This window comes from Etheostoma cragini, chromosome 16, assembly GCF_013103735.1.
Source record: "Etheostoma cragini isolate CJK2018 chromosome 16, CSU_Ecrag_1.0, whole genome shotgun sequence".
NCBI classification, from domain to species: domain Eukaryota; kingdom Metazoa; phylum Chordata; class Actinopteri; order Perciformes; family Percidae; genus Etheostoma; species Etheostoma cragini.
Window position 1 is genome coordinate 8779674 of NC_048422.1, and position 25616 is coordinate 8805289.

Sequence of the window (25616 nt, forward strand, 5' to 3'; positions counted from 1 at the left end):
GTGTGTGCGATTGTGCGTGTGTCTGAACATCCAGAAGTCAGTGTTTGTTTCTCTTAAACACAAGCGGAGTTTCTACTTCCCATACCCCTCTTTTCACATCATGCCTCTCAGCCCTATCTTTTTGTTTTTATGAAACATTTCTGGTGGTAAAACGTGATTGTTTTCAACCCAAAGTTAGCGCCAGTCCCAATACTTTTTTTTCCCACAACCTTATGGTCTTGTAAACATATCTTTACATTGCAGCTGTTAAATTGACTGCGCACTTGCCTTCTTCTGTGTCTTTTCACCTCTTTTCCCATCTCTCTATCCCTGTCCCTGCATTTCTTTTCCCATGCTGTTGTGTTCTGTGGGGTATATCCATCCTTTGGGACCATCCCATTAAGCCACAGTCCAGGCTCACAGATGCCTGCTCCCCAGACAGAGGACCAGCAAGCTGGTGTAATTGAGACAGCTCCAGGAAGACAGCCGTGCTGCGGCTACGTCTTAGTACTTGGGTTCTTACAAAACAAAATGATCCTTTATTTATCAGAGACAAATACAGTACTTACTGTCACTACTGCCGGTACAGCTACCGTACCGGGGAAACTAATTCTGTTCCCACTGATATATCTACTGCTATGCCTGCTACTACAGTGCTATACACTTACTACAGCCTCTTTTAATTCTGGTACTGGTACTAGACTTAATACATATGCAAAGTGCACATATGTACTATACATGAAGTTGCTGACGTGCGGAAATGTCATATGTCCTAAACTGTTGTTTTTTGAGAAAAATTAAAAAAAGGCAAATTTGAAGAAAGAAAATGTGAGCTATTTAACTCAGACAAAGTCAGACAAACTTGCTTTGTTACCATTTAGTTATTAGTAAAACCCACAGACAGTGGTAAAAGGGTGACCAATAGCATTGTTTACAAAAAGAAAAAAGAAAAAAAGTAGAGTAAATATTCAGTTGCATTCAGTACATTCATTCAGTTGTCACTTTTATTAGGTACACCCACCTGAAACAATGCAGTCTAATAAATGAAGCTTCTTAAAATTGTTTTTTGGAATGAACAGATTTCTTTATTTGTTTCAATTGTGGTTTGTAGGTGCGGAGGAACGCATTCCTGACGCACATCAGTCCGCCTGTATATTATCATCAGTTTAATAAGTCAGTGAGTGAGCGAGAAACAATCTCATTTGAAAGTGCAGATTAGTTTGCTGCATCAAATAGAAAAGCCTGAATAGACTAAATGGAGAAGTCCCTTTTATCCTGAAGCGTGAAATTGCGTTAGGGCCCAGTCCATTACACACACATGTTAGGATATATGGGGGAAAATATAGGGAGTATCTATACTCTTATGAATATGTATGTGATGCATGTTGAAGTCTACATATTTACTTACACATTTGGTTGTCTAGTCACTTACACACATCAATACATTAATTTCCTTCCTCACTCTCTCATTAAGTTTCTCCTAATTTCTACTTATCCATATGCACACATATTGTCTCTCTTTGTCACACTCTCTCTTTGTGGCCCACACACCTCCACTGATACCACAGGATTGTTACACTCCCTATTTCTGAGCAGTGAAGGAATGCTTACTAATTAGCTCACTTGCTCTGGAGCAGGCAGCAACTAAAATCTAAAGAGAATAGAGGAAACATTTTCTAGAACTGCCATTAAAATGTAAGTGAATCTAAGCCTGTTTGTCATTTATGAAATAAATGACAATGAAATATATGACAAACAGAAAAACTGAGTTGTAGGTATGAAATAGAAATATCTCTGTGTGGGACTTTATATTTGATGTAATACTTGCCAATGGCTGCCTTGGAATTTAAACTTTTATACTGCTGTCTATTTTTGATGAGTTCTCCTGCAAAGTGACAGAGCAAATCTGAGTAGTTTCAGGAGACAAGGGTATAAAAAGTTCTATTTGGCCATGTCCAGACATGAACCCAGTTATCCTTTTACTTTCCATAACACTGATTGACTCTAATGCCTTAACATTGAGTTATTTGTTCACTATGTAATTTGTTTTAATCAAGTCAGTGTCTTCATGCATTCTAGATGTCTTTGTAGTTATGTACATTCGGTTTTATGTGATGATAAATCCACATCAAACTAATCCCGTTTTTTAGAAAGCAGCTTGTTATATTCTTAAGTCACGTTTTCAGGGTCTAGCAGATAACAGAACATGTAGAAAAAGTGTCATTATGCAACAAATAAAACAACCACAAAGTTGTCTTTAGCCTACAGCTGTGCTGTTATTTATGTAGTTTTCTGCTAGCATGCACCCTGATGTCTGAGCAGGGAGCTGGCTCCCGGACGACTCAATCACCATGAACAATTTTCAATGTTCTTTCAGACTATAACTACTCGAGAGTCTGCTCTTGAGACTCTGCTTTTTTTTTTTTTTTGGGGGGGGGGGGGCAATAAGGGCAGGGTTCCGGGATTTGGGAAAACTGCTTGAATTTTGGGAATGTTCTAAATTTTTCGGCACGTCTGGTCAACCTGGGTTGGGGGGTCCCTGTCCCCAGGAGCAATTACCGTACAGTGGTCTTATGGTAGAAGGGGAGTTCCAATATTCTCTGAGATCGGTCGAGTGTAAAAAGGTTCCAAAAACACAGGAAAATGAGAATAGTTTTTGTGTTGGGTTTCTGTTCTTTGAGATCAAGATTTTGTAGAGTTTTTGGTTTTTGGTTTGGGACCGCCAAGCCTAAATGTCTGTGCCAGAGCTGGCTGAAAGGCTCTGCCGGAATGGACAGTATTACCTATCAAAACATTTGTCATTTGAATGCGTTTTGCGGGCTTGTTCAGACATCTATGTGCAAATTGAATTTGCCTATGGGCATGTTTTCATGGATATCTGACCATTCCTCAGTTGCTTGACGTCAATGGAGCAAACTGCTCAACCTCACTGCTGGACACTGAGCCAGGTGGAATACTTTCTGGTTAAAGCCACGTTTATTCTCTTCCTCAAACACACACACACACACACAAACACACACACAAACACACACACACACACACACACACACACACACACAAACACACACACACACACACACACACACACAAACACACAAACACACACACACACAAACAAACACACACACACACATACACAACTGTAAAAGGGCAGAGACAGCCCGGAAATTTCTATTTCACTGGACACTAATCATGAGGGAACAGGCCTTTACCTTCTTGGCACACACCACACTAAACAGGCAGTGACAGCCGCTGACGCACGGAAACACACACATAAACACACAAAAATGCTGCTGCAAGTCTCGGCGTAAACAAAGATGCGTATGCGACAAATTAATATGAAGTGCACAAAAAAGGCACCCACAAGCAGCAACACTTACACAACCCACACATAGGCACACACACACACACACACACACACAAAGCACAGCCATTACTGTCTAGGTGCATATCAACGGTAGGAAAGTGGAGCAAACAGAGTCGACAAGATAATAATACAATCAGACAGTTTATTCCACTACCTCTAGATGGGTAATTAGAGTGAGAAAGGGAGAGAGACACTGCAGAAAAGCAGAGAAAGAGAGAGAGAGAGAGAGAGAGAGAGAGAGAGAGAGAGAACCCAATGAACCCTGGCTCACTTCAATTTACACATAATCTTTTTTTTATGAAGAGTTTGATCAAAAGGCACTTTTGAATCAAAGATAAATCACATAATGTATTGACCTCAGGACCATTTTAAACCAGTTAATGCAATGACAACTCATTATTAAAAAAACGAGCAGGGTATGCAGATACGACAGGAAGAAAAGGACAGAAGAGAGCAATAGGAATGTAGGAGACGAGAGGAGAGAGAAGGAGAGCAATAAAGTAGAGGAAGAATAAAAAAGGGTAAAGGTATGGGTTGACTCTGATTGGATAGATGGAGAAAGGAAGAAGGTGTGGAATTATCCAAAGCAAAAGCAAGCAAAGAAGGTTTAGGACAGCAACAGTGCATCTTAGACTGCCAATTACCAGATATGCCTTAACAGTTTTGTTTCATGCAGGGCATTTGAGTGAAACGGAGCTGGAGCATTGCGAATTTAATTGGAGCAAGGGGTAGCATTTTAGAAGACTAGAAGTGACGCTACAGCTGCTCAAGTCTAGTCGCTAAAGTATGCTCCAATTGGCTTTAAAGCCACGAAACACAAAAAACATGCGCCTAATATTGTTTTAACGTGGATGTGTGCCCTTTCCAGAATGCCCCAGTTTGACCATGTCTTAACTTCAGTCATGTCTGGCAACTAAATCTGTATGGATTACTCTATTTTACTACATGTTTTATACCCAGTTGCCCATTAACTGTGATGGCATGTCTTGTCATCTTTTGGTTTCACCTGAAAAAGCCCTCACTCCTGCATGGTTTTGAAAATAATAGGTTTTATATATATATAGCAGAAAAAGTACAGCATCTATTTTACTTTTTCTCATCAAAGCATGCACAATTTCATATTATGCTAAATCCTCACAAAGATCCTGAATCCTGCTTTCTACCTGCACTATTTCCTGTGTTGGGCTCCCATTGCTTAAACTAAGCTTCTCTGTCTCTGGCTGTGCTTTATCTAACTTAGTCCCCCTCCACTTCAGCTTCTTCCCGGGGAGACTTCCACTACACCTAGCCCACTTGATCTACGGGCCCGTTTTGAAATGCAGCGTCATACTGTTTTGCATGTGCAGTTTTCTCCTCTTTCTCTAACCTATCTGCATTTTTACACATCGGCTTGAACTCTCTTTGTGTTTTTAAAGGCTACGTTACTTATAACGTCCGCAACATCGTTCACATCTGCCAGCTATTCTCCAGCCTAAGTAACTCTTTACTTTCCATGTCCTTTTGTTAAATGGCGCAGTGGATACATTGCTTTGGTGTGGGTGATCTGTGTTAAATTCCCGCTGCGATACATGAACCAATGTATCCCTGAGCAAGACATTTAACCCATAGTGGCTCCAGAGGCATGTGGCCTAAGTAATAGCAATTGTAAGTCGCTTTGGATAAAAGCATCAGCTAAATGACATATAATGTTAATTGAAATACTTGTTTTGACTGTTAAAGGTGATTTTTTCATGTACTAAGAAAACATATAAAAACAGATTTCCTACTTTTCATATTAAAGCATTTAACATTGAGGAAAAAAGGTTTACTGATTTAGCGGCTGGCTAGTTAGTTTGCTAGCTTATTAACTCCACAAATCAACAATGCTTAGATGCTATACTGGTGACAGAATATGAGCTAAAAAACACTGTCACCTATCTGGCAATAGCTTTTCTATGTTGTGAAGAGAGTGTTGATAAAGCATTGAGTTGTTCAATTTTACTCATTTAGCGACTAACTGGCTAGTTAGCTTGCTAGCTTGCCAATTCCATTGAGCTTTTATACTATACTGATTACAATTAATAACCCAAACAGCCGGCTGGTGGCTGGGTCTAACTGACTCACTCCCCAGGCCTGAAGGGAGGTGGAGGGGCAGTTAGACCCAGCAGGAGCGCAGAGTACGCTAGGGAGGATTGGGAAATGATTTTTACAGTTCACATATATCTACTGAAATACACCCACTGTAATGCAGCACTTTCCGTTTTGATCCAATGTGTTTCATTCTTTTTTACCACTTGCTCAATTGGGCAAGGGAGTTGTTAGTTTTATTTGTCCTATGTGGCATTTTACTTTCTATTGGCAAATCGGGGCAGCCTCATTTTTGAGCCCTGAAATACATTTGCAAATGAAACATTTCCAACAGCTTTATATAGCTAAAGTAACCTCATAACGTTTCATGTAGAATGATACCTTAAAATCTGCTGAGATGTGCCTTTGAGTAATACCAGGCTAGAATGCAGTGCATTTGTAAGATAACACTGACTGATTAGTATTTTGTAGCAGTTTGTGTTGGAGATGTAGATTAGCCTACAGCCATAAGATACATACTAAAATACATAATGTTCAGTGAGGACAGCAGGAGCACACTAGAGTGTCCCGCTGCTTATACACACCAATGTACAGAGAGACAAAACTACAAGAAAAGGAGAAAGTAATGGGTGGTACGGGATGGACTAGGGGGCGGTATAAGAGGATTAGTAGAGGAGAAAGAAAGAAATGGAACAAGATAGAAACAGGGATCAGACTAGAATTTTAATGTATGAGGAGGGAAAAAGTATTAGCTGTCAGGGGCGAAAAAATGACAAATGGGTGAAAGGGGTGGGTGAGAGTGATGGATGAACAGAGTTGGGGAGGGATGAAATAAAACATTATGTAAAGGAAACAAAAAACTACCAAAGTATTGGACTCAAGTCTTGAGAAAACAATACCTTGGCTGATCTTCAAAGCCCTTGGAGTTCTACTTTGGATCAACCTTAATGTGTTTGTGTGTGCTCCTTGCTCCTGTACATTGAGTACCCAGAAAACATAAGGTCTAATCTGACATGTACAGTTTAGAACTGGACAAAACACCTCATGTTATTAAGAAGGAAACTTCTGAGCATTTTTATGATGATTTTTGCCACACCATCTCTTCACATCAGCATTGAGTAAGAGCAAAAGGGAAAACAATCTGTTTTGCCAGATTCCTCCTGATACCCAATGGATACAAAGAGGCCAAAGCACACAAACGTTTGAGTTTCCCTCATGGCTGCCCATTGACTTCTTAAAGCGGGCCCATTGTCCCATTTGTTATGGTTGTCTGCTACAATAAAGTGATGGGACTTGCTGTTGTCCTGCAAATAGAGCAAAAAATGGAGAGCGAAGAAACTGGGGTAATATGGAGCAGAGAAAGAGAGCAAAGGGAAAGGGATGCAGTGACAATAATGCTGATGATGAAAATTCATAATGCAAAACCTAAAGTCTGAAATAGAAGACAGTGAAGATACATAACAGTGGTATATTCACTGAGGTATGTTCCCTTTGACATTTCTTTTCCTGTCCAAGCTGTTACCGACATGTCACTGGACAACCAAGATGTACTGCGGCTTGATTTACGCTTAGCATTTAAATTCTCATCTAGTCTTCCAGACAGACTGTTTAGTTTATGCTTTATTGATTCGTGCAGGAGAGTCCTATTATCTCTAAAGGAGTCAGAAGTCAGCTAAAGGACAAATCCTCTGGCGCGGCACAAGGTCCCGGTCTTACTTGAGGACACTTGGTGGCAATGCAGACTTTGTCAAAATCCTAGAAACTAACTATTTGTCATTCTACAGAGGAATGTCTTGGCAGGCCTCACCTTCCTCTGGATAAAAGACAACCAAGATATAAAAGTTCAGTTTACCTCAATTCTTTATAAATCAGAATCATTCTGTGGCAGTACAAATACTAGAGACATCATGGTTGTCATCAAGATTTACTTTCATATCTATTTCTCATAAAACTGTTACGTGTTTGAATTTGCCAATCCTTTAGGTGTTACCTTCCAAACATTTATCAGAGTTTTAAAGACTTCAAAATACTCCTTTCACAACGGTTCAGCCGACTGGACTGCTTCTCTTACTGACAAGAAACAAGAACTGAGTCACCAGCCACGGTTGATGAACTGTTGGATTAAATTCTAAGGCTGTGTCAATCCTCCATGCAGGTGTTTTCTATTCATTATGATTGACCGAGTACTGGGACTGGGACAGGGAGAGTAATTAAAATGGAAGCTGAGTAGTTAGAGCGGTGCCCTTACATGTGGGGGGCAAATACTTCCTGGTTTAAACAGGAAGTCCCAGAGGAGGTGGAGCTCTACGTGCTCACCCTCCTCCATAGTGATCTGTCTGCAAGGAGACAAGACAATTCCATTACCCAGCGATGCAGCATGGGCCCCCTGAGTGTGTGTGTGTGTGTGTGTGTGTGTGTGTGTGAAGAAACACACAAAAACAAGCAGCCCACAGAGAGGAAATGGATACCAATTGGAGTGTGTTTGTGTGTGAGAGTTGAAATAAGTTGCCTCAGGGTAAGAAATGCACATCAATCTAACAAGAGAACTCACTCTTTCAACTCATCCTCAGTGAAGCTAAAGGCAACCATTTTGTGTGTCTGTGTGTGTGTATGTGTGTGTGTGTGTGTGTGTGTGGGGGGGGGGGGGGGGGGGGGGGGGGGGGGGGGGGGATGGATGGATTATTTAACTGTGAACTTAATGAGCGTGTCCACTCTACTTTTACTCACATTACCTTTGGGTTTAGATATGGATGAAGGCTACACATGTATTGGCTACAATTAGGGTTAGAGAAAGGCTCAAGAGAGTGAACATAGGTCACTGCTATGTCTGCAATTTAAAATATCCAAATACGGCCTTTTCTGTTTGCATCTTCTAGTTGGCGCAGAGGCCAGTACAATCCCTTCCTTATTTGTTAGATTGAGAGAGAACGACAGTGACTGAAGGAGGGACCAGTTTTACGAATACGTGTAACCTTCTAAGTGAACTTTCCCTTTTTTTAAGGGGTTTCAGTACTAAGCACATACAGGCAAACACCTCAACAAAAGCCAAATGGACTTGGCCTCATAACACAACCCACGCCCACAACGCTGGCGGTTGGGGCTTCTGTTATCATTTTGAAGCGCTAAGAAAAAGTCTACACCGCAACAGGGTTTACGTAATGGCATCGCTATGATCTGAGGGCGCCTCAGACAGGATTTGTTTACAAAAATGAGACAATGCCAAACGTAGAGGAAGTACCCCATTTCTTGTGTGATGATTTATGGTATACATTCATTACCAAGCAGACACCACTCTGGCAGACAATATACATGTTGTTCTTCATTATACTGTAGATGTTGAAAATACTGTCATTACAGAGATGGGAGTGCTCTGTCTAGAGTGCCCTATTTGTCTCCTGGGGGGAGAGAGTATTTTTCTTGCCTAGTGTCAGCTGGCAGGCTAAATGATGGATGGCAAATAGGCTCTAAAGATGAGTGATCAGGAATAGAGATTTTAGATATGCATGGCCTGATGTTTGAAGGGTCACAGCAACTTCACAGCTCTAGACAAAGTCTTTATATATTTTAGGAATGTTGAATATTTTAGTACTTCGCGATTCAGTTTGATTCTTGATTCAAAACGCTAACCGATCCAAAATTGATTCTCAATTCAAGAAAGGCTTCAAGTCAAAACAATTTGACTTGGTGTTTACCCTGGTTACTGTCTAACAGTGGCGATATCTAGGTTCTTTGGTAGAAAAAGAAGAAGAAGAAGAAGATTTCCTGGAGTGAGACTACTGCGCTGTCACTACGTCCCCATCACTGGAGAATACTCATATGTCATATAAACCTTCTTCTTCCCTAGGAGATAGAAGTTTCCAAAGACTGACTTGCTGAATTTCTTGCTGCTCCATTGTCCAAGAGCTAACATTGGTAGCCATACTGCTCGCTGAAACTATATAAGCTACGTAATCTATGGCTAGGTAATCCAAATATTTACTAAAGAAGCTGGAAAGGGCGTATGGCCAGTCAACATTGCCAGATGAATGAAAACCGTTTCTAAATAAAAATCGATTTTTGGAAGTTGTGAATCTATTCAGAGTCGTAAAAGATAAGAATCGAGAATCTTGCGTGAATCTGCGTGACTTTCCGCCCCATTACATACACGTGTGTATGTGTGTGTGTATGTATATATACATATATACATAAACATACACATACACACGTACACAAACACACACACACACACACACAAACACACACTCACACATAATCTGTGGTAAAATGACTTCATGAGAAGGTGTGAATTATAAATTAAGTCCCAACTCATTGTTGTAACTAACTAGCACTGGTATTGGTTCAATAGCTTAAGGTCTTCTAACTGACTGGTTGTTTACTGACAGGCTATGAGTCTTGCAGACTGACTGTGTGACAGGTCACCATGGTGACTGGAGGCTGGATATATGACCCACTGCAGTTGCTCTTGTGTTAGCCCATGTTGTGAAGCTATAAATTGTTTAGCTGAAGGCCACTGAAGAGAGCAATTGATGGAAAACCGGACAACGCCGGAAAAGGGCAGGGCAGCAATAACTTTTCCGTTGTGACAGCAAAGGAAAAGGATGTTGTATTTCACCAAAGAGCTTTCAAGTTTTATGACCGCTTATTTATTAAATTATAATAAACATTTAGTGTCTGTGCTATTTCATTTTTCTTTACCAGTCTGTCACTTTCTATTTCTCCATCAATGTACATCACTTCTCTTTGAGAAGATAGTGTCTAAAGATGTCATGCAGAATGATCTGCTGTGTGTCTGTGTTAATGTGTGTATCCCTGAGTGTTTGCTTCCACATGAGATAGGCAACTTTTTCTAAGGCAACAGAATCAGGCCATGTGTGTAACAGCTGAACACACCTGTACACAAATACACAGACCCAAGTCCTTGCTTCTATCCATCAGCATATACACGTAAACAATTTGATATTTATGCATATTTATTGTTTCTTTTAAGCAGCTTTGTATCTATCCAAAGTGACATACAGAATATAAACACCCTACAGCTATAAACAGTGGTGCAATAATGCAAAGAGGAAGAGAAACAGACATCACGGAGGCCCTAAACTTTTACATAAAAATACAAGTCAGCGGGCACGCAACTGCGGTCGCCCCGTGCTGACATTATGTTGACACTAAATCAGATCACAAAAGCTCCAGAAAACTGGTGTGAAGGTGGAGCAAGCACACACACACACACACACACACACACACACGGGTTTAGGGTCATAGTATGACGTCCTCTGTTCCTAATGCAAACCAGTGTAAACACAGCCGCCACAAACTAGAAGCCAAAACACAGAGGCAGATAGATGTGGAGGGGAAGAGAATGCATGGAAGGATCTGAAGAATGGTATAGAGAGAATGATTTACAAAAGATGAGAGAGACAGATGGGCAGGAAAGAAAGGATGGATGTAGGAAAGAATGGCAAAGATAAAAAAAAATGGAAGTTAAAAGAGAAAGAGCAAGGTGGAAATCACTAATTTTGAAGTAGAAAGAGACAAAGGGTGAAGGAGAAAATTTAAAAAGGCATTGACAGATGGATCTGCGCTGTCCTCCTGATAACACTTCCACCCGTGTAAAACATAACAAGCCCTCGGTGTACATAATGAACACCACATAAAATTAAACTATCATCACGATGGTAATCACGACAAGTGTAGCCTGTCATGATGTTGTTATCACTGTATTGCGTGAGACTTTAAAGTTTTGTAGGTGACAGTTAACATAATGAAAAATATGATAAAATAGAAATAAAGACAGAGAGAAAGAGAGAGAGAGAGAGAGAGAAGACAAAGAGAAAAGAGAAAAGTAGAAATAGCGGGAAACAGTGTGGTTGTGATAACAGGTATAAGGATAAGGCAGATTGAAAAAGAGGAAGAGTATGTGATGAAGATTTGAGATTTTGTAGTTTAAATGCAGAATTAAAGTCAATGTTGCCCCAGTGTGTGCCTTTGACGTGTCATAAAATCACCAACTGACATCAAGACAATTACAGTACATTCGCTGCCAGGGTAGATCTCTACGGCGTTGTTCTCAAAAACGTCTAACTGATCCCTGATGAATGGTTACACTGTGCAACTATATCTCTGTAATACACACACGCACACACACAACCACACACATAAATCAGTACATGCACACGTATGCACACACATGCACTAGCTTGCACACAGGCAAATCTATCTGTACATCTATCCTTCTCACACACACATACACACACAGTAAACATCTATCTGTCTCTCTCTCTCTCACGCACGCACACATGCACACACGCACACACACACACACAGACACACACAGGTCTGTTTATGCATTACATCATTCACCCTGCTGACACAATCTACCATAACATAAAACTCTCATTAATTCAGTATTGGTTCAGCATTCAGTAATTCATCATTGCCGATATGATTAACAAAACTGTCAGAATACCATACAGTCTCATTCATCAAACATTTGCATGGGAATGTTACATTTAACTTACAGCCTGGAATAAACTCATGATGGCCGGTGTACTTGGCTTTCAATCGGTTCTGTTGACAAGGGGATGGAATGGTACAAGTGTGGTTTCCTGTTTATCCGATGGGAACCTTGTCATTTGTCCCTATACTGCTGTGTTCATTTCTTACATAGAATTGGCTTTAAATGGGATCAAAGCCATTTACGGTGCTAACATTTTGGCTCAGCTCAGGGGGAGAAACATTACAAGTCTAACTTTCTTTCAATCTACCATTTCTGATTTAGACCCGAGGTGGATTTTATAGTACAGTGTCAAAAATAAGACATTTGGTATAGACAGATTCTTCAATGCCATGGGAGTGATGAATTAAGGGGTTCTCCACTGCAGTGTATCAAAATGTGTCACATTTGGCAGTTTTTTGAAATAGCCTGCCATGACTGATGCCAAAGATGTATCTAATTTCACCTGCTAGCCAGCTAGCAGCTGCAGCATGACTCCTGTCGAAATTGAATTTCAAATGTTGCCTATTCCTTATACTTCCAACAGAATCACATGGAGGGAGGTAGAAAGTGAACACGTACACATGAGAAAATGATGGTCGGTGGAGATAATGCAGGAGTGAATCCCTTTTGTCTGCTCCAATAATGAAATCCACTGCTGACTAGAACGTATTTTTCATTTTTATGTCATTTAAGAATATACATTATCCATTGCATTACTAATGCAAAGACATACTGTGTGTATTCAAACAGCCAAAATCAGGGGGAAGGAGATGGGACTTGGCACAATGAATCTGAGGTATAAATGGATGTAATGTAACTAAAATTAAAAATACACTCATGCTGTTTATTTTTCCTATATAAAGCCAATGCTGCTTACTTGCTTAAATGCTTTAAGAAACATATTGACAATGTAAGTATTAATTAATTTGCAAAGAAACTCCTGTACAGTGTCTAACTTGCAAAAAATATATCAAGTTCATTAGTAGGCAACGTTTGGATACTAGACCATCTTCTTGGAAAATCAGGCACATTTTGAAAATAAACCTGCTTGTCCCCATCCGACGCACCTGTCTCCCAATATAGATGTGCAAAGTATTTTTCTGTACTAAGTATTAATTCATGAAAGTGATAAAATACAATAACGTTGCATTCACCTAATTCTACAACTAGCCATGTAGGATCATATGTTAATTTAATAATAACATCAGAGAGAAAACCTTCAAATAATGAACAAAAGGATTTATGTTACAAGTGAGCATTTTCAATAATTATACTAATTTTAATAATTACCATATTTACCAAAGGTGTTTTCTTTCCAATAATCCTCAGGGCAATTTGCCATTTACAGTTCGATCCTATCTCCACGTCATTAATATGCACAGTCCCAGTGTATAAAACATTTCCCGTCAGAATAATGGATCTCAAAGGAGGCCAGTGCCAACTCACAGGCCACTGTGACGTGCCGGTGAAGTGACCCTCATTTAGCTTTTGTTTGATTATTAAAATGCACATCCATAACTGCATAATGACCAAATGTCATTTTAACTACCCATCATTTAGAGCTCGTCAGCTGGCAGTGGCAGTTACAATACTATCACGATTCAACTTTTATATTCAGCCCTTCAAATATTCTAACTTATTAATAAAATTGTCATTTAGGGTTTTTACTGTGCAAACAACACAAATAGGTAAAATGGTATGGATTCATAAGGAGCACCAAAGTGATCATATTATATTATAATTATGAAAAAAATAATTATTTGGATGAATTGTTGAAAAAATATTCAAATGAAACAATCATTGGGTATAATTTAAGCTATTTTTGGAAAGTCAAATCTCTATAACATGTTATTTTATCCTTATTCCTGATTATTTTTATTTTATTATAATATATACTGTATAATGACGATTTCCCCAATAACATTTTCATATAATTTTATATGTGATTTCACTTTTAATTTCATAATGCCACTTTTCATGACGGATATGTAGTCATCTCCGTTTCAGCCAATCATGTCCCCTGCCTCTTAAGCTTAAGATTTAAGAGAAGCTTAAGAGAAGTTAGCACCTGTTTGATTCACGCAGTAGTGACATCCTAGAACTACTCACAATTCAGCGACCAGCAGCCTGTTGCACTAGCTGACCATAAGTTTGATTGCATAAGTCATGTGTTAACGTGGAGCCAGCAGGACAGCCAGAACAGAGCCACAACAGAGCCAGCACATAAAGCATTACATCTCCATTGTGCTTGAAGTCCTGATAACAACTATTAAGTACAACTGCGAGAGTTCTATATTCTTGTAAATTGTTTTGAGTCTTTCCTTTTGCACAGACATAACGTTACATGCTCAAATTCATAAAATCTCTCATTATTAATTTATTTATTTCACTTGGAGTTGGAATTGCATCGTGGTCGGTAACACCACTCATTTCTATTCTGCAGCAATGACCCAGTTTCCCCTTTGAGATGATTAAAGATTCATCATGTCTTATTTGAAATGATATCCGGCGGGCAATTGTCTGGCTACTCACTGCCGATGTGTAGGTAGATGGTGTCCCGCCTCTCCCCGTGAGGGTTCTGGAAGCAGCTGTAGAGTCCGTTGTGGCCCAGGTCCACTTCGGTCAGCATCAGTCTGGGACCCTCTAGATGATGCTGGGCCTTCACATCTGTCCCGTTCACCTTCCATGACACCGACGCGTCGTTGTCCAGGGAGCCGCACTGCATGGTGACATCACTGCCCATTCGCTCATATTGGTTCCTCGCAACTGGAAACACACACAGGCAGAGATTGAGTGTTAACAGATAATGACAAGAGATGCATCTGCGTGGTTAAATCCCTGCTCTATGTGCGTACTGACCCGGAGCACATGGAAGAAGACAGGTAAAATCAAAGCCTTTACATCAATACCAGTACGTACAGCAAGCAACATACTCTTTGAGAGGACATGCATGCTCATTCTGGCTCATTGGAATTGCAAGGAACAAGCAAAGTATTTTATAATTTGAAAACAGTTTTTTTAATAATATTATAAATGTGTATTGATACAAGGAATTGTTATTATCTGACTTAAATTCTTTTAAAGTCAATCACTTTTGGGTTTATTTATATACTGTCCACCAACGCAAATTGCTGGACTAAACACATGGCTGCATTGCACTGTACATACTGTGCTGCTATTCTGCACAAGCTGCACTTTAATACGCTGTGCCCAAGCTCCTTCTACATATCTATATGCTATATTTGTATGTGTTTTTTTGTTCTATTTATTTCCTGGAATTATACTGACACAAGCTGGGGGAACAATATTTTCATTTTTTTCTATGTACGGAAGTCAACATGACAATGACAATAATATTGTAGCTTCTGTTTCTGTTTCAATTACCTACCACTCACCATGGCTCTATGTATATCTTTATATTTATTATCTGTATTTATAGTTTTCCATTCTGAGTACTTACTTAATCAATACTGTTTATGTAATGGTCACACTTCAATATCATTTAATAATGGTCATCTACTTTTTCTGTTATTTAATTACATATTTTCAATTTAATTTCACGTCACTTTCTTACTCACATTGCTATATTTTCCGTACTATGGCCACCTCACTTTACTTTACTTTTTATACAATACTAATTTACTTTCATTCAGTAAAGTGCACATTGTCTGCTGTTGTAAAAAGTGAATTTACCCATTGTAGGATGAATGAAGAATTATCTAATTTAAGATAAAATGTATCGTTCTAGATAAGACAGATGTTGACAAAGTTTACCTTTGGGGGCAGAATTTAAAAGGTGAAAAACGGGTAATACATTGCAATATATCGAAGAATATCACAATATGATTCAAATCGATATACAATCATCTTTAATATTGTGGTAGCGTATCATGGGGCCTTTGATGATTCCCACCTGGTGATTTGTAGTGGCAGTGAACGACAAAGGGGGAAAATGTAAAAAAAACTAATGTTTTTACAGTTGATAAATAGTTCTCATTTTCAAATATCAATTACTTATAGTGATTGACAAAGAAAGTCATGTTTTCTTTTTCCAATACAGTGAGCCAGCACTGGAGGAAAAGCTATTGTGACTTTAAAATCCGAGGAGCTTTTTGTCAAAAGTCTCTCTTTTCTGACTTGTGTTACACATTTTGCTTTTATCCTTCTATCAGCGACCTCACTGCTGACACTGCCTTTGTCCATGGGGTCAGAAAAGTTGTAGGGACCGTGACCCCGGGGTCTAAGGGATGTATGCAAGCCTGGACGAAGTTTTAGCCAGGACACTGGGGTTATTAGCCCTGCTCTGTTTACAAGTCCCATGGGCCCTGTTATGACCACACAAAGGGAAGACCTCAGATTAACACTTAAACACTGAGGATCAGCAGCACAACAAGAAACAAAGAACAACTATACAATATTGATCCCCATCTAAGGAAAAGCCCCCGCCTACGAAGAAAAGACAACAAAAAAGTGTTCCCCTGGGATCAGATCCTGTCAAGATCCTTGTCGTACTCTGACGTCTCTCTCCCCGTCTCTCCTTTTGTCCATCTACCCCTCCCTCCCTTCTTTCTTTCTCAATACAACACCTCTCATTTTTGCATTTTTTACTTGAGCTAGCTTTCTTCTCCCAGTCTCCTCAGACATGCCTCTTAACGCAGCCGGTACAAATGTCAAACGTAGTGTTTCATGTATATTTCATGTCCCATAACAGAGTCATCTATATTTAATATGACAAGATCCCTGTCCCCATTAACATTACCCTGACACTGTTTGTTCTCTCTCCGTCTTCCTCTCTGTCGTTCTTCACCCTCTCCCCAGCCCTTACTCTCTGCTCTCCGTCTCTCACTCATGCCATCTCTCTTTTCTTTCTGTCCTCACTCAGTCTGTCCATCCCAGTTCTCTCCATGCGTGCCCTCCCCCATTTCCCGGAGTCCAAATAATGTGCGTGCATATGCATGTTAGTGGCAAGAAATGCCAATTCCCTTTGATCTCCTCCTCTGTCGAGGCACTTTGTAAGGATGTGTGACTTTATTTACATAAAAAGTGATTTGCATCTCAGCAAAAAAAGCATAAAGTTTGACTTTGATGTTAGCTTTGATGACGATGCTGGTGCCCTTGTGCTTTATGTGGGAAGAGAAGAGGAACTTTCCTCGCGTTATACTTATTGTAAGTCAGTGAACATTCATGAAAACTTTCTGAGAATCATAAATGAACAGCATGAGTGTTAGTAAATGGACAGTGTTATCAAAGTGAGAGAGCATGTTATTAAAAACTTTTTTCCTTTGGAAAATGTCCCTGCCAAAAATGTATTTGACCGCCTTTAGGTGACATCAAGCTGTGGTGAAATCATAACCCATGTCATCAGAAAGGAGGATTTATGAGCAGGTTCTTTGACATAGATCATGGCCCTCAGAATATTACACTGAAAATACCTTCTTGCTGCTTTTTCCCATGAATGTCCTTCTGAGTCTCAATCCCCCCCTCCCACGCCACATCCCATTCTTCTTATCTTCTTGGGCTACATCACTCTTTCTCTACCTTTCTCCTTTCCAACATCCATTCTTCTCTAGCATTTGCTTCTTCTCCCTCCCTCTGCGTTTCATTTCTATCCTTTCCCTTTGAACTTCATCTTGTCTTTTTTCCTGTCGTATGAGAGTCCACCCTCTCCCCCTCCTCTCCTCCACTCTGGCAGCCGCTGTCTATCTTTATCTCTCGTCCTCCACCCCTGACATTGGCCTCTACTCGTATTCTGCTTTAAACTTTACGTTCTCCCGCTCTCATCTCTCTCATCCTATTTTTCTCGTTCAGTCAGTTCTTTTTTGTCTCCGCCACTGCATCCTTGTGTTTCTTTTTTAATCCCTCCTATATTGTCAGCTAGTTGAAAAAAACATTAACATTAATGGCAGTCATATAAGGAGTGTTTTCTTAACTTTTTTGAAGTCAGGAAGTTACTATACTAGACTTAATGTGCGGTTGTATCTATTTTCAAAAATGAGATAAAACATTTTAAGCAGTAACTATTACTCTTTACGCTAACAAGCCACAACCTGAAGATGTAAAATGTTTAAATAATATCCTTGCACGTGACATGCAAAACGTTCCACCGTGATGTTTTCTGCAGCTGTGAGCTAAGTGTATTGAAGGCCAACTCTTGTTTATCTAGAAAACACAGAACTTTGTTTTTTCCCCTTCAACTGCAATGTGAAGATAAATCTGTCTCTGGCAACAGATACACACCAGGTACAGAAGAGACTCGTGAATCCCTGTGGCTCGCGCCCTGGTTTCCTACTGGCTAGCAGGTGTCCCATAAAAGTAATCAATAACTGCAATAAACTGATGGTTAACAAAGCAGCAAAATTGCCACTAGTTGCTGTCCATGAACTATTAAAGCTCACTTACTTAAACCTAACTGGGTTAAACTAGAGCCTGACTGATACATCAGCGGCCCGATATTAGGCATTTCCCGACATAGATTTAAGTATCGGCATTTATAATGGCAGAATAAAAAAATAAAAAAATAAAAATCATATTCATTTATGAGAATCATTTATAATCACAAATAAAGGATTCCGTTAAATGAATATTAAAAAAATAAAAATGGACTGTCAACCATGTTATGAGCATAGGCGTTGTATCTGATCTTCCTCTGTTCTGTTGGGACCAACAAATCCTTATCGTTCTAACTCTACTTACTACAAATAACTAATGTTAGGGAAATCTGCATGTTTTGTAACACGGTGGATTTAAAAAATATATTTATCAGCTGATATATCGGCATATTGGATTTTGAAATAACCAAACATTTGTATTGTATTGGCCTTAAAAATCCTTTATCGGTCGGGCTCTAGGTTAAACTGACTACAAATCTAAATGTAGGACTTTGCCTTCTCCTTGTCTGTAATTCTGTCTGTAAAAACTGTAATTTATCAGCATGTTTTATTACTCAATTTTTTCAAAATTGTTTTTATTGTAAACAAATTCCATGAAACGTCCAAAACCAACAATGAGTTTGTCCTCTCGGTACTTCTCTGACTTCTTTACCCTTTCTCCGGCACTCAGCCCAAGCCTATTAGTTTCCACTAAATGAAAGTTAATCTTTATCGTTAAACAGATCACAACTACACCACAACTCCTTTTCAAAAATAGCTCATTTATTTCCAACAACAGCTGGCCACTGTAGTTTTCCACCAAACATTAGTCAAAGAGGAATAAATAGTGCATTTGTTGGGGACTACTTTCGGCTGTGGATGGATTTATACAATGTGGCTCATTGATGTGTGTTTTAATAGTTTCTTCAAAACAATGGAGCGGTTTGGCACAGAGGAATAGGCTTCATGGCTGTTGCTGCACTGGCAATACATGATAGTAGGAGCAAGCATTGTTGGTTTTGGTCTGTTCATTCAATTAGTTGACAAAACAAAAAAAGAAAAATTCCAACCTCCAGCTTTATCTCACAAGTACTGGTTTTAGTTCCGGTTCGTGTGTCATGTGTGACTGCACATTCAGGTGTCCCTGCTGTAAAATCCCTTGCTGTTACCTTCCGTCTATGCCTCTCTCTAACCCCCTGTGAGTTATTCTCACTGTCTGCGTTTCCCTTATCTCTTCTCCCTCTGGGTATATCTCTCTGCTCACCTTTACCTCTCCACTCTCTATCACTTTCTCTCCCTCTCACCTTGAAACTACTCCTTCTGAAATGTCAGCATTCATCAGCAGTATATATATTGCTCTTCATGAGTATTCTGCACACATGCCACACATGCTAAATACACCTTAAATTAACAGTGGAAACACAAGCAGATACGATTATGAGTTCACTCATGTACTCAGTTACACGTATGCACAGGCTCTCACACCACCCTGCATAATGTCCTCATGCCTCATCACCATACAGACAAGCAGGCCTAATAACCATAATGACATTCAGCTCAAGTGCTATTGATCTCTGGATAATAGACAGTGCATTGTAAGCAGCATTGGAACACTGCTATTCCCTACCAAATGACAATGATAATCATCTCTGTCCTTCACAAACCTTATATTTCACTAATCATGCTCATTACTCTGCTTATTTATGTTGATGCCAACTGACAGGGCCCCTCATGATTAAACAGTCTATAACCCTCTGGGAGACAAAGTACCTCAAACAACTTCAAATGTACACTCAAATGTACACAAGTTGTGTGCATTGTGATAAAGAAAAAGGCAAATAAGTTATATCACTGATTAAATAACAACAAGAATCGAGGACACTTCTTACTGCTCCAACGGAAATTTATCTCATTTGAGTCCAATTGATGAACTGTTCCCACTCGCGTATGCAAAACGCTATTCCCCCACACATTTTGAGTCTCTTTGTGGGACTTTGTCTGTTGTGGGTAATTGCTGGTAAGATTATAAATACATAACAGTCAAAAAGTTCCACTCCAGTCATTAGATCTAAGAAGAATCTTTTACTTACATTAATTTGGCAAAGGTGCTGCCCACACAGCTCCAGTCTATCTATAGGATGACACCTCTCCACTTCAGATAACTGAACAAAAGTGGAGCCAAGAATGTCCCAAATACGGTCGCTGCCATCTTATAATTTTTGGAGCCAGAGTATGCGCAGTAGTGATAGTGTTGGAGATGCAGTATGGAAGTCCCGCCCATACACCCACCCGACCAATCGTAAATTTATCAATCATGTTTTTTTTTTTTTTTTTTTTTTAAATACAGTTGAACAAATATCAGCAGGGTAATACCTACCTAAAATGAGAGAAACCATCCTTGGGTAAATGTTATTTAACTACTACTTTCATCTTTAAGTCTGGTCGGTGTCCTATCCACTAACATAGATGGGGCTAGATTTATGGGGCAAATTGGGGTGTTTTGGCTTGGTTATACATTCTATGAATCAATCGCTAAATTTAAAGCTTAGAAAAATATAAAAAAATGTCATGTCTGATGTCCATATGCTAATACATTAATGAGTAGATGTTTAAATTGGGAATATTTTGTGTGTTCTTCAGTTTCTCTTGGGAGAAGCAGGATTGTTTTACCATTCAGAAAAAAATGATAGGGAACATTGCATGGGGCTCAAGGGCTTTAACCTGAAAAGATAACTAGTTTTTCGCCATTATCGGGAAGTGTAATGTGTTATACATAGTGGGATTCTGCAGGGCACTGAGGGTGTTGTAGTTCTTATGCAGCCCTCTGGTGTTTTCCCAGAGCAGAACATTACCATAAAGAGCCTACCTAATGCCATTTTGTGAGGTCACTGGTGTTACGACCCGCAAGACATTACAAGCACACATCTCTGTCGACAGGCCTTTTAAAGAATAATACACACACATTCACACCAATCCATGAGGAATGAACTGCATGTATGGGTCTGCGGGCTGCTTACGTAACTTACATAAATGATGAACACACAACGCACATGCCTCGGCGCATACATGATAAAGTCAAGTATTACTATTATGACCTTTGGCAAACAAATTCACACACACAGACTAACACACACACTGGATATATACACGTGCATACACACTAGTATAATGCCTTCATAAACATAATGTTATACAGTACACTTCAAAAATGACTTCAGATACAGATACACACACACACACACACAAACACACAGAAGTTGAGGGAGATTGGAATCAGAATCAGATTTATAACTTGTCTTGGAGACACAAGAGAGTTGATGTGGTGTTGTGTGTTCGTGTGAACAGAAGGACACTCGTAAATTCATGTCTTTGTCCTTTGTATCTTGATTAACTGTAATTCAACCAGAAAAAATCAATTAAGGTCAAATTATCATAAGCCCAGTGTCACAGAGGATATTCATGAGAACAAGTGGCCCCACTGTTTGATTAGCTGATTAAACATCAGGTGCCATCGGCCACGGCACTGTGATACCTTTCCGCTGCAGCAGCATCAACATCAACATCTACTGCTGACGTGAGGACTTTGACTTGGGGGAAAGAAGTTAGCTTAAGACTTACTGAACTAAAATAAATGCTTAGAGGATAGTTTGGATATATCGAAGTCAGGTTGACTTTCAGCTAGCCCGCAGTTTGGAGAAGCAGGCCGCGCTACTAAAACGGAAGCTATGCAATGTAATGCTTAAACGTATTTTTGGATTAGGGTGACATCATTTATAGACATGCTGCTGCTGACACTCTCAAACCCCTGGACTCAGTTTATCATTCTGCCCTCAGATTCAACACGGGAGATCCTTGTGACACTTACCACTGTACTTTGTATAACAAAGTTGGTCGGACTCCTCTGGCACTAAGGCGCAAAAAACATTTATATCTTTTCCTCATTGGAATGTCACCACCATATATAGCATCAATAATGAACAGGATCACAGGACCTTACCAAACTGGCTCAACACATTGCCTTATGCTTCATCTCGCAAAAGCTTTACTCTGAGTTTGGTAAATCTGCTTTTAGTTCCTATGCACCAAAACCATGGAACTACAGTCAATGCTTACTTAAGCTGGACACTCTTGTCAAATTTGAATTTCAGAGCACATCACTTCTGTGTCTGATTGTTTTCATTGATTATTATTTCCTTATTTTGTGCTTTATATGTTCAACACATTCTCATGAATGGGTCCGTATGATATTATACGAAAATGTGTGCACACCTAAACCTATGAAATCATATTTAGGAGAGTGCCGGCTGGTTGCTGAAGCCGCTACAGAGCTTTGCGATGCGGGCTACGGACGTCCTTCACAGCTCAGTCGTATCAACTCCAGTTAGTAGATGGGTTTAACCGAAAACGGGGGACTTTGAGCAGGATAAAGAGTAACGTGAGCTGCTGCTTGTTTCGGCGGGAGACTAGTTTAATTTAGTCCACAAAATATGAGCATTTTGCCACGTCGAAAGATAAGATTAGGCACCAAAAAGACTTGTTAAGATTAGGAATCAAAGGAGTCTGGTGGCTTTGAAGACGGCATGGATGGATGTAACAGCTTCAGTTCCCAGTAGGAAAGGACTATCTGACGGCAAAGTCCACAACAAAGTACGGAGTGTGGACTGGTAGTTGGAGAGGTGTCAGTTCACCTCCCATGCATTGGCAAGGTGCTCTTGAGCAAGGCCCCGACTTGTCAGGGCGCGTGTCCATGGGCAGTCACAGCCTCCTCACTCTAAACATCTCTCCATTTGTTCATGTATAGATGTAGAAGCATGTGTGCATTTGTCTATGTCAGGTCTGTGTGTAACAACAGATTGAAAACATTGTAATTTTAAAAAAATAGGCACATAGGCACCTGTGATGTAGGATTAACAAGCTAATCTGTACATGCACATCACTTAAAAGAAATACATGCAGCATCTAAGCATATGGGGGGGATGACTTTTGTTGATGATGTTACAGGGAGTTATGTGTTGGTTTGTCAGTAGTGTCACATGACCTAGTCATCAAGGAATCATTCATCTTTACCAGTTTGACATCAAGGACTACACCGTAAACACAGCTCGGACTTCATTGAGTCATCCTTTTTTGTAGTTGTGTGTGATTTAATGTCGTCCTCCTCAAAATGTCAGATGAGCAAAAGAAAACATAAGATAAAACCCTAGAGGCAGCAAATCGCAAAACTGTCATATTAATCGTTTTTATAATGGCCATATGGATTGTTTTGAAAGGCACAGACAAATGATCTTGTCTAGTGAATAGGGGTCATATGTGGACTTTTGGAAATCAAATCAATAGCAAATAGCTTTTCCGGTTGTTGAGGTATGCAGACTTGTTATCCTTCTGTCATCACCGTTTCACAGAAAGAGCTTAGTTTTTCTTTCAAAATAGAAAGAAAAACAGTTTGAATTATACTGTGAGTTTTTGGGGGAGCAGCAGCAGAATCACAGAAACCGAGAAAACTCTAAAACATACACAAACACACACACAAACACACACACACATTTTTGACTACAAAACATTTAATCATGGAGAACCAGCTTTGTAAGCCTGTATGTGCATGTATGTGTTTCAATTCACATATTATCTGCCTCTTACAATTCTAACGGCTGCCTTATTATTCTGCATCACTGACTTCACATGCATTCATGTGTGTTTAAAGAGTGTGTTTGTGTGAGTAACCAATTATAAGTTACAAACCGATTCCACAACAGCGGTGTGAAATGAAATGGAACTTCAGCACTGGCATCCTGATTTACCATTTCAAAGTGTTATATTCCCAGAGTCCATGTGTCCGTGACAGGGTATGTTTGCATGTGGGTCCCAATGTGATTGTGTATGTATGTTTGTCTGTGACAATGTGTAGTTCTCAGTGTGTGTGTGTGTGTGTGTGTGTGTGTGTGTGTGTGTGTGTGTGTGTAGCCCTCCTCGTGGATTCATTGGCATGTGCATATCAGACCGTGTCACTTTCCAGCCGGGCTGTAGCTTACTAGCACATTTATCAGTGAATCGCATTTGTATGCCTAAGGGAGGGCCATGCCTTTTGAAAGTCCACCAGTAAAATATTGGATTGGATGACACACAGAGATAGAGCCGAGGAAAATTATCAGTTTAGGTTTAGGAGATCACTTTTTTTTTTCGCTCGCTGGCTGCACATGCTGAAGCTGCCTGGGTCACCTATACCGGCGCAGAGAAATAAAATGCACACAGATTAACAGTGATTTGGTAAAGCAGTGGTTATCGATTTGATTTTCTGCAGAGAGATACCTTTTCTTCTCCTGTGTTTTTACTTTGATTGCAAACTGAAGGCTAATTTACGAGATCACCGCTTATCGTGAAATACCGGGGCTGCAAGATTATGGCAAAAAAAGAGAAAGAATCCCATCCCATTTATTTTGATCAACATTGAGAAGACAATAATTTACGACAATTATTCATTGATTTTGGGGACAAAACAATTGTATTGGACCTTTACATTTCAAAAACAGAGCACTGCTTTCACTTCTATGTTGTGCTACATTCCTGCTAATGTACTGATTTTTGGATATTTGTTAGCTGGGTAGATATTACGTTTTTAATTCTTGGGATTCAGATATTCATTTTTAATATTGTAGAATGACAGAATTCTTAAAAATGAATGCCTTTAATCCCCCCCCCCCACACACACACACACACACACAATGTGCAACAGTGGCGGCTTGTCACTGTGTCATTCATAGATGACAAAAACATGCACATTGTGTCACTGTTTTTTAGGGTTGCTTGTTCTTGTGCTAAATGTAGAAATAGTTAATGCTTAAGACCAGTTTCTTTGTAACTTGATAGTTTTGTAACAGTATGTTAAGTATTAAACATCTGAAAGAGTGTAATAGGTGTTGAAGAAAATCAATATTTAAGTGAGTAAAAGATGTGCTATTGTACGCAACTTTATTCTTTATGAGTAATTATTGGCGGGATGTTCTTTTCTTCCCGCTTTAAAACCCACAAAAACAAATAAAAGGTTACATGTAATGTACAGCACAGAATATGTACTGCTTTTCTAAGTTGTATATATATATATATATATATATATAATATAAATTACAAATATTTTTGGAACATTGATCAGGCTCTGGGTAGTCTATACGTTTCCTTTCCAAGATTTTTCATGTGCTGATGGAAATTCTGCCGGATGTCCCTAATTTTTGGCTGGATAACGTCATCTACGCTTTCTTTGTGTTGGCAAAGTCAAACGGCTTAACAGCAAATTCAAATTGGTACAGGTCCCATATATTCTGGCCCTCTGGGGTGTGCCTGATAT

The 25616-nt window shown here is 39.5% G+C and overlaps 1 protein-coding gene across 2 annotated transcripts in view; it reads right to left on the reverse strand.

Annotated features, from left to right (window-relative positions):
• Positions 1–25616, reverse strand: part of cntfr (ciliary neurotrophic factor receptor) — a 246311-nt gene that overhangs the window by 89267 nt on the left and 131428 nt on the right. For both annotated transcript variants that reach the window (XM_034895826.1, XM_034895825.1), the window contains one exon: positions 14442–14675. In XM_034895826.1, coding sequence (XP_034751717.1) covers positions 14442–14675 — 234 coding nt within the window. The remainder of the gene's footprint in view (positions 1–14441; positions 14676–25616) is intronic.